General features: G+C 35.7%; 1 protein-coding gene across 2 annotated transcripts in view; it reads left to right on the top strand.

Annotated features, from left to right (window-relative positions):
- Positions 1-16,349, top strand: part of LOC106459248 (serine/threonine-protein kinase MRCK alpha-like) — a 143,320-nt gene that overhangs the window by 82,233 nt on the left and 44,738 nt on the right. For both annotated transcript variants that reach the window (XM_022385785.1, XM_013918850.2), the window contains exons 8-13: positions 812-955; positions 2,760-2,928; positions 5,017-5,102; positions 5,815-5,894; positions 12,696-12,829; positions 13,292-13,449. In XM_022385785.1, coding sequence (XP_022241493.1) covers positions 812-955; positions 2,760-2,928; positions 5,017-5,102; positions 5,815-5,894; positions 12,696-12,829; positions 13,292-13,449 — 771 coding nt within the window. The remainder of the gene's footprint in view (positions 1-811; positions 956-2,759; positions 2,929-5,016; positions 5,103-5,814; positions 5,895-12,695; positions 12,830-13,291; positions 13,450-16,349) is intronic.

The raw sequence follows: 16,349 nt of genomic DNA, 5'->3' as shown, positions 1-16,349 counted from the left end.
CACAAATTAGTTAGCATAAATCAGTTAAATGACGAAAAATTAGGTGTCTATTTACTTGTGACCACTCAGTGTATGTTGGTTTGGTCAGTTTGTTTTGGGAGATGTGCTTTCTTCATCACATGAATATACGGAAGTAAAATACTGGTAATAGGTGCCCAATAAAAGTTTTCTTCCTTCTTAATTATGTTAAGTTTTTATTCATACAGTAAGTGTAAGTAACTTCAAGATTGATTTTTATTTGTATATACTTGTATGTATATATTTTATTATTCATTTTGAACACCAAGAATATTTAAAACTAGTTAGTGTTGTTTTATGTAACTGCCATCAAATATTAAACATACACAAATTTCAGTAAAAACTGAATTGTTTTCAACATTGTTTTTCAAAAATAAATAAGTAAATAAATCTTATATGAATAAAAATAAGTAAGTAATTAAAGGAACTACTCTGTTATTTAAAACTTTATTGTTTATTGTCGTATATACAGAGTATACTATTTATGGTTACAACATTTCACCAGATGTACCTGATGATGCCAGGTGTTGTAACCTTAAATATTATACTCTGCATATCTAACAATAAACAAGTTTTAATATTTTAAATGAGTTGATTTGTGGTGAACTTGTGGTATGGGTTACAACGATGACAGTGCATATTAATACACACCTCTGCTCTATTAGATTTTGCATAAGAGCTTCACTCTTAAACAGAAAGGTTAATTATACTTTTGGTCAGATATCCTACACACTTATTACCATTTTAGTTAGTGTCTATTATAAATAAGAACTTTATTTTTTCTACTGTTAAGGCAATGGAAGATGGTCAGGGAAGATATGGACCAGAATGTGATTGGTGGTCACTAGGAGTATGTATGTATGAAATGTTATTCGGAGAAACACCTTTTTATGCAGAATCTCTCGTGGAAACATATGGAAAGATCATGAACCACAAGGTTTGACAAAGTTTATCATAATTGCACATTATATATCTGATACAGCTTATAAGACATAAAGTTAATTTGGTATTTAAGTTTAGGCTTAGCATAATTCACATGTGTAGTTTCTCTCTCTCTCTCAAAATCAAAACCTCATAAAAAATTTGATCTTTATTTTACTTTGAGCAATACACAAAATTACAGTTAATGAAACTTATAAGTTAAAGGTTGAGTTTCCTATGAAGTTAATGTTATTGAGAGAGTAGACTTGAAAGTGTGCAACAGAACTATGATATCACTAAAACCAAAATAGTTCATCATTTCAGCAGATGGTGTTACATATGTGATGTCAGATGAAGATCAAGAGTATGTTTTGCCATGAGGCTAGTTTTTGTGGTTGCATGTGGACCTCTGTTATTTGGTAGTCTGGTCATAATTGTTCACCAAATAAGATGTTCCAGGATTACATTATACTACTGGATTAATAGTGCAGCTAAGATGTGGATAAGTGTAATGTTTGTATATGTTAGGAAACATTTTAAAGTATGCAATAAACATATTTTATCTGATCACTTTCTATTAGATTGCATTTGTAATTTACTAAACAAGTATGATATTAGTGTTATGAAAGTGAATAAGATAACTTTGGATCTCTTCATGTTGTTATTCCAGACTTATTATTTTATTCATTCTACTTCAGTGGTCTTCATTAGGCAGACCATGGGCCATATCAGGTTCTGAAAAACCTGATAAATGGGCTTCACTATGAGCAGATAATGAAAAAAGTAAGTTAAGCTATATTTGTGGGATGGTATACTGGTCAACAAGCTCAGGCCTGGCCCTTGGCTTTATGGTCATCATCTGAAGTTGCCCATTGTGATAATTGGAGACCACTGGTCTAGAAGAAGAATGCAAAGGAATTCAACTCTTATTATTTTATTAAAACTAAACTTCTGTTTTGTAAAACACATGATATTGGTTGTAAAATGCCATCAGTATCTCAAAGATCCTGAGTTTATAGAGATTTGAATGTAATAAAAATTTCACCATAGTTGGAATTTCATAATCATGGTTAGCTGAAAATTTCCAGCATTTTCTTCATCTAAAAATGTCCAGATATCTCTATCACTTGATAGTTTATAGTGGTTAGCTCTTTAACTTAACGAGTAAAACTTTGTATGAGGGTGTTACTCAAATATTTCCATGTTTTTCTTAGTGGTTGGAATACAAACTTGGAGATATTTAATCATTGATTATCCAGGAATTTCAAACAGCTAACTGTATGAGAAATCTGGAAACTAACTACTGTGTAAAAAGTTTTAATTCTTTAAATGGAAACAAGTTGAACTAAACACAATGTAGGAATTTCATATGAGATGAAGAAGAAGCCTGAGAACATACTCTGAATATCCCAAGTTTGTGAATTTCAGTTAGCTTATTTTTAATTTAATTTAGTAATTATGTAATTTCTGATAAACATAATTGTAATTCTCTTGTAGTTTTAAGGACAGTTAAATGAAAAGATAGGAATATAAAAAGCTTAATATCCATTATGTTTCCTCATTTTATTTATACAAATATTACTTATTTTACTTAGAACTCAACATTTACAGGAATTTCAGTTGTCAATTATCCTTAAATATTTGAAGATAAGCTTAAATATATGTAGAGAGTTGTCAGAAAAAAATTCCAATCACAAATAAGCTAGAGACACGTTTTCTGTTTGTGCATATTCAAAATTCCCACCAGGTGGTAGATATTTATCAAAGAAACATTCAATAAAGTCATTGTAGTCCTAACTGCTACATTTATTTTTACTTAGAATTGTTTTGATTTCCCTGATGATCCATTACTCACTGTATCTAAAGAAGCCAAAGATCTGATGACAAAGTTGATTTGTAGTGCCGAGTGTAGGCTTGGACAGAAGGGAATAGAGGATTTTAAAAATCACCCATGGTTTGAAGGCGTTGACTGGGATCATATAAGAGATGGTTAGTAGATGTATTTCTATTTCTTGATAGGGATCAAAAGTTTGTTTTAATGGACTTAAAGTGTTGTATAAATAGGATTTTAAAATTGATTTGAAGGTGATGAGAACACAGGCTGGTTACAGTATAAAATATTGCTGTATTAAATTGATGTAAAAGAAATGGTGCTTATAGAAGAGTCATTTGTTTACTGATGAAAACAGCAGACATTTATAGAGAGAGTCTGATTTCTGTGGCATATATTTATATGATTAATCTTTAGCATGTCACAAGTTAAAGAAACCCACAATGTGTAATCCATGTGTTACTATTTCAAGAACCTTAGAGAAACTCGTAAATCAAAACATTAAAGCACAGTAAGTTAAACATCAAACAAACCTATCACGATAAGCTGGAGACACTTCATATACACCAAACAATAAGCAGTTCTGGTACATTGGCCAAAATATACATAGAATAAAAAACATAATTCTAAATCATCCATTAATAATTTTTTTTTATCATTTCTGTATTATTTCTAAAAATTGGAAGAATTTTCAACCACATTATCACCACCACATCCTCCTACTGCCATTCTTAAAATGCTGAAGAATTATCTAACTCTGTATTCTTTTGGACAAAAGTAATGAATGTTAAATTAAAGTATAGCATGCGAGACATCAGAAACTCTTCATATGAACACAGCAAAGGAAATTTGTTTCTAGTACAGGAACTACTTTTTAGAAGAATAATTCAGCTTAGTAACGAAAATAAACATATTCAAAAAATTAAACAAAGTATAAGACAATGCATTATCCACTGCATTTTACAAATGACTATACAAATAACATAAAAGTATTGAAATGAATAAACCGTAAGCAGTAATGAACTGATATATGTGTGTGCTTTAAACAAGGTGTTCTTTACATACACAAGCCCAAGAAACTTCATAAACAACCAGAAAAACATACTACAATTAATCATGAATGTAACACACATCACACACTGAAGCATAACAGCAGACCAATTGTCTATAATAACAATATGTACAGTGGTTTGATAATATAAAATTTAGTATATAACTCAGATAATTAAATAAACCTTGGGAAAATAATTCCCAAGATTTGTTACCCATTTCTAATGCCAGACACAACCCTTTGGCTTTGAAGTAATATTAGATTGGCAATAACTTCTGCTTTTGGCCAGTTAACTGATCAGATTATGGTAAGTACAGGTTAGAAACATATATTCAAAAGTATGTAACTTCCTGAAGAATAACAAAAGTGTCATCACCACGTCAGTGTTATTTTAATGATTTATAAACAAGAATGCACAGAAAGCTACTTCTGTTCATGATAAATGAGGGAACATCCTGGAATCTGTTGTCTTGGGACATAAACAGAATAAAAGAAAATGCCACTTCTGGACACTTCAGTTTTTAAATAGTAATGAGGATTTTATAGTAAAGACTTATTTTAAACACACTTACATTGGCCTATACACACATTTTAGTAGAAGGTATAAAATTAATTATATACGTAGAGGGTAAGTCACTGCCTAAAGAATTTCTATTGCAATTTAATACATAACTCAGTCAATATCGTGTACACAAACTCGACGGCCCTCAAATTTAGCATCCTGTGATTCTAAAATTTACTGTATCTTTAGTACTCCCTTTTCTAAGTAATCACTCTTTCCAGATTGTAATTTTATTTGCAGATTAATTTCAAGATTATGTACACAAATTTAAGTTATGCAATATTTTATTTCCCAAAATTTTGTCTTTAACATTTCTTCAGACACAGAACTCAAGTTTTTAAGTTATCAGCATAAGTATTGTTAAGAACACCAGTTTTCACATCAAACCTTGGTTGACTTGCAATATTTCACTAGCTTTGCTACAAAATAGTAGGACCATAGAACTAAGGAAACCATAGCTACATAGACCAACGACCTGCCATTTATTACTTTTTAAGTGCTGGTAGGCTCCTATTTAATCGTTTATACTTCTGCTTGTTGCCTTTTTAAATGTGATCTGTTTTGCTTAGATGTATATTAAAGTGATGTTATTTCAGGTGTATAAAAAAAACAAAACTTGCCCCTCAATTTTAGGTCTAGCTCCCTACATCCCTGAAGTAAGTAGTCCTACGGACACATCTAACTTTGATGATGTCGATGAAAATGATTTGAAAGGCAATGTAAGTTGATCTTTGAAATATATAACGTATAACTACTTTACAATGTATTCTTAGTGTAGAAGCATCTATTAATAGAAATTATTATTAATCTTCAACAATAAGTCCTTAGTTTATGTAAATAATATTCTCTATGCATAATCCAAAACTACTTATGAAGAAGTTGAATGTATTGATGTTTATTACATCAGCTGAAATTTTGCCCTAGTTGTGATTTGTAGTGTAGTTATATCACTGTGCTGTTATAGTGAATTCTTTCATAAGTGAACAACAGTAGGTATTTTGGAAATTTGGATAGCATTATATCATAAAACTATTCTGAGAACATTTATGTAGTTTGAAATATTTGTAATTTTTGTAGATTTAATAAGCATGTATTTCTTAATTTTCCAACTGCTGCCTTTAAGCTTGAAATGTATTTCTTTCAATAGTAATTCATGTGTGAACAATAGTATACTCTACAAATGTTTTTTTTAATTGTAGGTTTCATAGGGAGCTGATGGTAATGTAATCTAGGTACTAATTATAGAAGTTAGATTTGTTTTACAAATTTTTTTTAGTAATCAGACAATCTAGTTTTAAGTCAGTTTTAAAGGAAAGTTGAAATAATGAAAATAATTATATTAATATATATATTTATTTTTTTGTTTGTTTTAGTTTAAACAAGTTTTTACTGTCATAAATTTGTTTTTTATTAATGTACTACTGATTCTAGGACTCTGTGCCTCCCAGTGCAAACTCTGTATTTTCTGGTCTTCATCTTCCATTTATAGGCTTCACTTACACATTTGGGAGGTAAGTAAAAATTAACTGTATGTTTTTTTACAGTTTTATTTTTTAATGATATTTAATCAGTAATTTGAAAGAATTGTGATTAAATGTGGCTTTTATTGTATGTTAATCGATATAAGGACAGTTGGTACAGGAATTTCTTGTATGTTTGTTTGGACTTGTAATTAAGTTTAATTGTAGACAAATTTTTCTCTGTCATTTTCATATCGTTTATTGTATGTTACACTTACAGATCATTCTCAGGGTGTCCCAGAAGTTTGGACCCATAGGGAATACAGACATTATATTCTTAATAGTTAAACACATTTTGAATGTCATATACATACATATTTCAGGAAAGAAAATACCCTGATGGCACAGTATACCAAGAATTGATATGTGTATAACTGTTAATGGCATACAATTTGAATAATAAATAAAATAAGAATAAATTATGTATTTTTCCCTATGGGACCAGACTTCTGGGACACCCTGTATATTATAAAAAAGGCACATATGCCATTCAACCCACAATTACAATTGGTTTAAAAAATTATGTCTTGTAATAATTCTCTTCAAATGGTAATTCTGAGGGCTATCACCACCAAAAACTGAGTTTCAATACTTGTGTTGGGCAGAGCACAGATAGCCCATTGTGTAGCAAATAAATTAAGATTCACTTACTTTTGAAGCTTTTATTTAATGCAGTTTTAGCTTATTTTCATTACACCTAAATTTTGTAGCAAGATTGATATTTTAAGTAGGAGGAGGGATGTCATTAAATATAATTCATTCAGTGTTATTATGTATTTATTTCCAAAACAGTACTATCTCCTCTCATCCAAAGTTATGTCGATCTTTATTTGACCTCTAAGCATTGCTAAAAAAAATTTTTGTTAATAGCACACCAGTCTATTATACCCCTTTTGTTTGCATCATTTCAGAATATGTGCATATCATGTGACTACCCTCCACTAATCATGCTGTGCCACCTATACTTGTGCAGGTAGTTCCCTCTAGTATTATAGCACAATCCTCACTTTCTTGATTGGCTTTATAGTGTATAAATGCATGTTTACTTCATCATGTGCTTGCTTTTTTGGTTGTGGTTGTGTTTCAGTACTTCACAAGTTTGAACTTAGTGTTTGCTTTTGAATTATATTTTTTTGAAAATTTTTTCCATAATTTGAATTCTGATTTGATATATTAATTCTAATTTTATGGTGGCAAATCACAAAGTTCCTGCCAATATTGAGTACAGTAATGTCACTAGCCCCAGGTAAGGTAGGTTGATGATATCTACTAATGACGTTCAAACCTTAATTCACAGTTGGTTTGACACTTTTGCTTGGCAGTTGGTTTGTCTCCCTTTCTCCCTGAACAAGCTTCTGAACAAGAATTTATTTAGGGGAAGATAATTTAGGCCCCAGCCTTTTTTAGTCAGTCACCTCACCATTTCTACTCCTTATTAATCAAGTATGTCAAATTTTAAATGTTTCACCATTAGCCCTTGATTCCTCTCTTGCCTTGTTGGGTGAAGAACCTTGATTCTGATTATTATGATTTCCTCCCTCACCCGGCATCCAACTTCTTGTTCAACATTTTTGCTGATCCACTGTTGCCAGATGCGGGTAAGCCCCCAACCAGTTTGATGGATTTGGATTCCCAATGTCTGGATCCTTCCCTCCTCTTCAGGATCGTACCTCATCCAATTGTTTCGTTGATTTGGTCTGGGATCTTATATATAGGAGCTATCAAATAGGTTGTGCCCACTCATCCCAGATTTTACTCCTGTTATTTGTTGTCCCCAAAAAGACGGGAGAATTTGAGTCCTATCATAGATGGAGTCCTACCTCTCCCTTCAGTGTTTTTTTTTCCCTGAGACTGGATGACCAAGCTTGCCTATTTTCATATTCCCATAGCTCCAGTGTGACGTCATTTTCTTTGATTCGTTCATGAGGGTTGTGTCTTTCAGTTCCGTGCACTGATGTTTGGTTTGTCTTCATCTCCTTGTATGATTTGTTGAGTGGTTCACTCATTTGCTCATCATCTTTATTCGCTGGGCCATCAGACTCATCGTTACATTGCCGACTGGCTTCTGCTTGCCTCTTCCAAGGTCCAATCAGTCTCTCACACCCAATCAATTCTTCAAGAGGCTGTTTGGGTGGAGTTTTTTATCAAGTTGGAGAAGTCCTTTCTAACCCCTACACAATAACTTATTTATTTAGGGGTTCTCTTCAACTCTCATCTCAGTTGAGCACAACCTTCTCCACTTAGGCTCAAGGATATGGAGCGGGCAGTCACGAAGGCAGTACATTCACCTTCTCTCACTGCGCAAGATGTTCTATCTCTTTTGGGGTCCTGGGCTTCCTTGGAAGCTCTCATTCCCTAGGGTCTGGTGCACATGCGTTCTCTTCAGTGGATGCTTATCGACCAGTGCAACATCTCCCACAATCCCATGGATAGTCCTATCACCCTCCCTCCTGGGATAAGGGCTGACCTTGCATGGTGGCTAGACAGGGAAATGACCACTTGGAGGTTTGCATTACTCCGCCTTGTCCCAATGCTCACCTGTTCACAGATGCTTCCTTGGTAGGTAGAGGAGCTTCCCTCAAATCCAGGGAGATTTGGGGGCAGTGGTCATTTGTAGAAACTACATTCCATATCAACCTCCTTGAACTTTTGGCTGTTTGTCAGCCAATGTCTCATTTCCTCTGGGGGTGGGTGATGATGGTTCATTCTGACAGTTCCATTCTCGTTAGCTATATTGCCAAACATGGGGGAACCAAGTCCTGGTTTCTGTGTTTTCAGATACTCGACCTCCTGTACTGGACTCACAATTACCATTTAACCATGTCATGTATGTCATGTTCCAAGACTTATGAATCTGGTAGTTCTACCTACGGTGTGTGGTCCCTTCATCTTCAAGTATTTCAGGAGGTCTGTTCTTACCTATGAATACCACATATAGATGTGTTTGCCACTCACTGGAATGCCAAAGTATCTCCTTTTTGGTCTCCTGTTCCACACCTCTCAGCTCTGGGGTGGATGCATTCAATCAGGATTGGAGGGGCTTTCACCTATATGCCTAGCCTCCTCTCATACTAATCTCCAGACTATTTCTTGTCGTGTTTTGCTAGTTTCTTTGTATTGGACCAGCTCAGACATTGTTCTCTCTGCTCTGGTCCTTACTGGAGCAGCAGCCTCTGCCCTTTCCTCTGTCTAGGTCCCTCCTCTGACAACCACAATCAGACTTATTTCATGCAGATGTCTCCATATTCATGTGTGGCTTTCGTCCAGTCCCTCGCCTCAGCTCAAGGACTCGCTGCTCATGTAGCATATTTCCTTACCTGTACCATTTGGTCTTCCTCACTTTTTGTGTACCAGCATCATTGGTCTACCTTCAGACAGTGGTCTTTTTGCCGTAGCTGCCATCCTTCTGTTCCTCATCCGTCCAAATTCAGGGTTTGTCCATATCAACAGTTGCTAGTTATCGGGCTGCTTTGTAAAAAGAATTACGTAAAACTTTCATCTCCCTGATTATTTCCATACTTTTCCATTCTTTTCATCTTGTTCGTCCTCCACATCCTTTTGTTCTTCCAGATTGGGATCTCAATGTTCTTCTTCATGCCTTGTCTGGTTCTCCATTTGAACCCACTGCTATGTGTTCCTTGTATCATCTTTCCCTTAAGACCTATTTCCTTCTCCTCCTGGCATGTAGTCATCTTCATTCTGATCTTTTTGCCATTAATGGTTCCTATATCCTTTGCCATTCCTCTTATGTTATCATTTATCCAAATTGGGCCTTCTTTCCTAAGACAGCTGCTGCTCTGGAAGGTTTTTTTGCCTTTTCTCCCATTTCCTTATTGTGTATTTCCCACATACTCACATTTGGATCCAGTTCATCTTCTCTGTCCTGTGCATTCTCATCTATTTATTCTCTGGAATCCCTCTGTTTCCTGGGACCTATCTCCTGTTACTCTTACTGGCTGGGTCAGCAACTCATACGGCTAGCTTTTTCTGACTTGTCCGTGGCAGGTCGCCAGCTGCACAACGTTTCATCATACCAAACCAGTCACTTAACTATGTCTTTAGCTGCTTGATTTCATCGACCTTTGGAGGAGATCATTCAAGCGGGTATGTGGGCGACACCCAATGCATTCATAGCATTCTCTCTGCATGATTTGGCTGTTTCTTCCTCAATTTGATATTATCTTCCTCCTCTGGCAATTCTCCACATGTCTCTTCGCCTTGGCGAAGTAAGTTGACCTGTTATTATTTTGTATCTTTTTCAGTTGATATACACCATATTTCAAGATCTCACCTAGTGGTGGTGTTCCCTGGTCAGGTATGCTGAATATTAGATCTTTGCACTAAATCTGTATATTTTTAAATGCTCACCGTAGAGATGGAATGTTTCTGTAAGACCACTGGACACTTTTCTGGTGGTATGTCTATATATATATGTGTATGTCAAAATTTTACTATCAATGTATTTTATGTAAAGGACCATTACTCATGGACTTCATGAGTAAAGCAGCTGGGGATTTTTGCCCATCCCTACTGACCTGTGATTCTTATAATCTGAGTCTTTCTGTTTTTCAAAATAGGGAATTGCAGACACCCATTGCACTGTCTTCAATGTGTCATTCCCCTGGACTCCAAAATGCATATTCTCCCCCCCCCCTTTTTTTTTGGAGGAGCAAAGGACTCCTTACCATGGAGGTTTCCTTCTAAGTGGGGTTGTACAATGAAAAAATCAAAATTATAATTTATATGTACCCACTCAGTGAGAAGATGGCTGTTGTCATTATAATTATTGAATAGGGAATAACATACTATTCTGGATCCAATGTGCTTCCTCCGGATATTTTGCTAGGGTTGACTGCACTTTTAGATCATAATATACATGCTTATGCAAGGCACTTCTATTGAACGTTTCTACCCATTTGGACCACACAGTAGAATTTCAAGGTACTTCCCCTGGATGTTTTTGCCCGGGCAAACCCCACTTGGACTAATCCTATATCTCTAAGGTGCTTCCTCCTGGGTTTTGCCTGGGTGGACCACACATGTTGAACTGTGTATCTTATGCAAGGTGCTTCCACTGGATGTTTTTTGCCTGGATGGACCACACATGGCATGATCTGACGTGTACTAAGGTGCTTCCTGTGGGTGTTTCTTTTTTCCTTGGTGGATTTCACTTGGCCATAATATTATATATCCAAGGCGTTTCCCCCTGGATATGTTTTGCTCAGGCAGATGGCACTTGTTGATCCTATTAAAAAAACTTAAGCAAGGAGCTTCCACTGTTGTCTTTTTTGCTCAGATGGACCATTCTTGGCATAATCCGACATATCCCAAGGTGCTTCCTCTGGATGTTTTTTTGCCCGGGTGGATGGCACTTGTTGATCTTATAAAAAAAAAACTTATGCAAGAAGCTTCCACTGTTGTTCTTTTGCCCAGGTGGACCATACTTGGCATAATCCGACGTATCCCAAGGTGCTCCCCTGGATGTTTTTTTCTTGAGTGGAACACCCTTGCCTTATTCATATACAATTTACGGTCCTTTAGCCATAGCCACTTATCTCTATCTCACATTATCTGGCACCTTATTATGACTCATTATTCCTATATCACATACTATGATCTACTATATATGTGGACAACTACTGCACTATCTGTTGACAATGGGCTGATTCTGAATTATCCTACAAAATATCATCTCACTACTTATTTATGACACATGCCCTTGTTTTTTTTTAAGGGAAAGATCGCTCTGCTTGCTACCAATATCCTTAGCTAGATGTCAGTGGACTTGCTCCAGTGTACCCCAGGACCCTTCCCTTGGCACAAAATTCTTGATTACATATTAGACATTTTGTGTGTATATTGTGCCTGCCTCATAAATGCTGCCCATATATATATATATTACTGCTTTGTGACTGGGCGAGGAGCATACCTGTTCTAGAAGTAGTGCTATACCCCACAGCTGTGCCTTACTTTCTTTTTCTGGAACAATTGTTCTTTTCAGGTAGTTATATGCTTATTTGAATCCTGTCATGACTGCACCAGCCCTCCACCTATTTAATGTGGGATTCTAGGTTTGGCTGATAGGAGGTAATACCATTTTGGAAGTTAACATTTTCCTACATTGAAAATGTATTTCTAATAGGTACTTACCTTCTCTCAACCACTTCCCACCCTTCCTCCCCACTTATATGCCAGTGTTTTAGTTTGTAACTACCAATTCTCGAAAGTAAGGATTGTGCTAGAATAGTAAAAGGGAGTTACCTCCACTACTATAGGTGGCACAGTATGATTGGTGGAGAATAGCCATATGATATGCACGTGTTCTGAAATGGTACAAAAATGAAGGGGTATAATAGCATTTTTTTAACAATGCTTAGAGAGAAATCAAGGTTGAGATACTTTTGGGTAAGAGGGAGGTAAGCTATCAGAAATATATTTTCAGTGTAGGAAAATGTGAACTTTCCACATTATTGGTTTATTATTATTTTTGCAGCATTAATATGCATGTTTTTTCTTAACAAACTAAGCAGCTAGCCCTTAAAAGAGGCAGTTAGAATAATTTTTTCATAGCTTGTGGAAACTTACAATCTATGCCATGTCTGATGCTAGTGCCAATTAAAACAGAATAGGGCTAGCTATGTATAGTTAAGTTTTTCTCTTTGCAAAATAAAAAGAAAGAAAAAGTGCAACTGTGCTTTTCTATTAAATAGGTCATTTTATTTTATTTTAAAGTACATATATGTCTGTGTGTTGTAATAAACTAAACATTTTTTTGTGTGTGTATGATGTTAGTTTTTCAAAGCCTTCCAACTGGACTGTATCATCTTACAGTGAAGACCAGGTTGACCATTTATCAGATAAATCTGTGAATTGGAAGATAAAGGAGCTAGAGAGGGAAAAATTAGATATGTCAAAAAAAGTAAAAGGTAATCAATTGTATAGTAATGGGTTTAAAATTTCTTGATTTGTCTTTTATATTAGTATCTTTTAGTAGTAGCTGTTACTGAGTATTTTGTTTTGTCCACTGTAAAAATTCTGCCTCATTGAATTTAATTTGCTGGTGCTATATTTGTCTTTTTGGCTGATAAAATCTAAATGCTAAACATAGGAATTTGATGGTGTTATATCCACAGTTCCAGGCTTTCCATTTTAAATTGAAAATCTTTTTTTTTAATTCAATATGTATTTGATTTAGAAATAGTTTTAACTTGAAATTAGTTTCACTCAAACTTACATCATTTGGTGAAATAAGCTAGATAAATTACTGGAAAATCAGATGAATCTTTGAATCAGAAGGTTTCTAAACAGTTTTAACTTATGCCTGATATTTTTTGTGTGTAATGAGAGAGATGCATAATTGGTATGAAAAGGTTTCATTTGTTTTATAGAATTAACACTTGAACTCCATCGGATACAGCAGGAGCATACAGATGCTGTTATCACTAAGCAACAGTTGGACCCATTTGGTGGGGAAAGGTCAACTCACGTTGCTAACTTAGAAAAAACTATATCACAGATTAGACTAGAGAGAGATGAATTACGCAAGGTGAGTCTAACAATGACATTGACTCAAATGAAAGCAGAGGACTCAAATTTAAATACACATTATTTCTTGTGAATTTGTTTCATCTGAAAGAACTGCACTGCACTGAATTAGCTTATCTGTGTGTTTGAGTTGCTTTTCTAAACACAAAATGTTTCTAAGTTATGATTTGAATGCTGAAAGCAAGTGAAGCATTGGAATCAAATAGACCTAATACCGATAATACATAATACTAATACTGAGAAAATAATTCATCTCTACATGCAGAAATGCTATCTTTCTTGTGCATCTGCATATTAGACTTGCATGCCACTAGCCTTGAGATAACTTCCACCTAAATTCATATGTTTAACATGAACTATGCTGGTGCATAATGATATCATCATGCAAAAAAAGTCCTCTTCCAATAGGAAAGCAAAACAACCTCCATGCACAGTAACTCCCCTGTGCACTTGTACTCATTAAAATGTCATTCGTTTCCTTGGCTTTGTATGTCACAGACACATTTAAATTTCGTCTGGCTTCAATTTGATGAGGCTTGCATTTGTTAATGAAACTTTGATTTTTGTTTTAAAAGCTTTAACTTTATTATGAATCCTTAAGTGACGGTGACTTCTACTTAATCCTATGTGAGTTACACTGTGTCACACACACAGGCCTTATTTCTGCTATGGCTTCTGGAGGCTTATTAGCTGTTGAGGACATTCCAGCCTTTGTTCAATATGTTTTGGATTATCACATGCTTACTGGGCTTCCTACTTCTGTCCTGTCAGCTGATGTTCTTTCTTCTCAGTTGGGAATGGTCTATTGGACTACAAATTTAACTTGTTTGCTTTGTGTAGTATCTTCCAATTCGAGGTATGACCTTACCCTTCCAATTTCTTTCTGGACTTCCTTCTTAGTTGTGTTCCTTTCTCTACCAACGTGTTGTGGATTACCACATGTTTACTGGCCTTTTACTCTCATCCATTCAATTGACATTCTTTCTCCTCGGTCGGAAATGGACTACAAATTTAGCCTGTTTGCTTTATATAGTGCCTTACCATTGGAGGTATGACCTTACCCCTTACAGTTTTTTTCTGGAATTCCTTCTTAATTACATTCCTTTATCTGCCCTTTAATATTTCTAGTTTTTCACTCTATGAACACAATTCTTGGGTTTACAGTTTTCCTCCTTGATTTTTATTAGGGTTTATGCTGTTTTCTTTCTCTAACAGATCCTTTCTCACACCTAAATGCCTCGTCCCCCTCGCATTCATCTTGTTGCCTGTCATATTCCAAAAGCTATATACTTTCTGACAGACTACCTCTCTCATCCAAACTAGTTCAATCCATGGAGTGGTCTCTTTATCCCCAAGTCATTCATTGGATTTGCTCTTGGTGGGGAACATCCCTCTTAAATGCCTTTGTCATTCCTCTCGACTCCAATATTCCTCTATTCTGGTCCTTTGTTCTTCATCCTTCAGCTGTGTCTGTTGAAGCTCTCAACCATGGCTGGTTCACCTTTTTCTATATGCCTATCCTCCTCTTCCACTCTTCCGTCAGGTCCTTGACTCCTACTGTAGTGCCTCTTTGACTACTTCATCCTTGGCTTCCTCTACTTCTTTACTTGGTATCTAGCTCCCCATTCATGTACCCAGTGTCTCTTCATTCGTGCTTCACCCTCACATGTCCCTAATCATCAAGAGATGTTATTCTTCCATCTTCAAGTGTAGGGTTCGTCCATTCCATCTTCCTTCAAGCCAGATTTTCCTGTTGTGTAACCTCCTTGTTACACTCCTATCATTTTTCCATTTTGTTTGTCTATCAACGATGGTGGTGATGATCTTTTGTTATTGATCCATCTACCACTCTTTTACTTCTGGACCTCCTACTGTGCTCCACCTTTCTTTCTACCTTTGGTTTGTCAAGCTCTGCCATTGTTTGTTATTTGGTGGGGTTTGTCCACTGTATTTCCATTTTCCTAGTACCACAGGGTATTTTTTTTCGTCGTCCTCTCCAATCTCTTCCACTCCTTCAAGACTCCTATACCTGCTTGGGTCCTTAATGTGGTTTTGTACATTATCACGTGTGCCTCAGTTGAGTTGTTGGCTTCTTGCTCTTTGTACTGCCTTTCTCTCATGTCTTATTTCTTCTTTCTTTTTGTTGTTGTTCAGTTGTCTATACTATTGAAGTTTCTTGCACCCACTTCCATTGCATTTATATACTTTTCTACCTGGACCGATCTTTCCTTCTTCGGACTTCTGTTGCTTGGGAGGTTAACTGTGTTCTACTTGGACAGTTCAGTGTTGTTTATTATGGAGTTCTCCCTTTTTGGATCCACAACATCATCTACATCATCTGTTCCTACCCTGGGACCCCTCTTCTTCCAGGACATCCCTCCTTTTACCCCACTGGAGAAACTTGTGAACTCCTTCAGTTGGTATATTCGTCTCTGGATGTGGATGCTTTCAAGGTTTTACACATTTCTGTGCATTTGATTCATCACCTTTCTCATTCTCTTGCTTCCCATCTTTACCAGGCCCACGACGAGATTCTCCACATGAGCATGTGAACAACTCCTCACATGTTTGTTGCTCCTTCTCTTTGCTATCTGGCTGTTTCATCTGCTGCAGGATTTCAACACCTATTGTCATACTTCAGTCTGCTCACCATCTTTGAAATAGGTATGTATGTTTCCCTTTTTGTTTCTCTTCCTTTATGTGTATAAGTATCCTGCCAGGTAGTTGATGTTGTCTTCCAGGGTAAACTTATTTTCCAAAATCTGCATCAAGCCAGGTTGGGTTGGGGTTAGCAAATATGGAGAGAAGTGGGGCAGTGGTAACACTGTCATTGTACACAGCATGGTCACAAGTAAATAGACACCACCTTTTCAGAAAAAATGAAATTTTTCAGTCATATTC

This window comes from Limulus polyphemus, unplaced genomic scaffold, assembly GCF_000517525.1.
Source record: "Limulus polyphemus unplaced genomic scaffold, Limulus_polyphemus-2.1.2 Scaffold26, whole genome shotgun sequence".
Taxonomy (NCBI): Eukaryota; Metazoa; Arthropoda; class Merostomata; order Xiphosura; family Limulidae; genus Limulus; species Limulus polyphemus.
The sequence above is the reverse complement of the archived record's forward strand: the minus strand, read 5'-3'. Positions and strand labels throughout refer to the sequence as shown.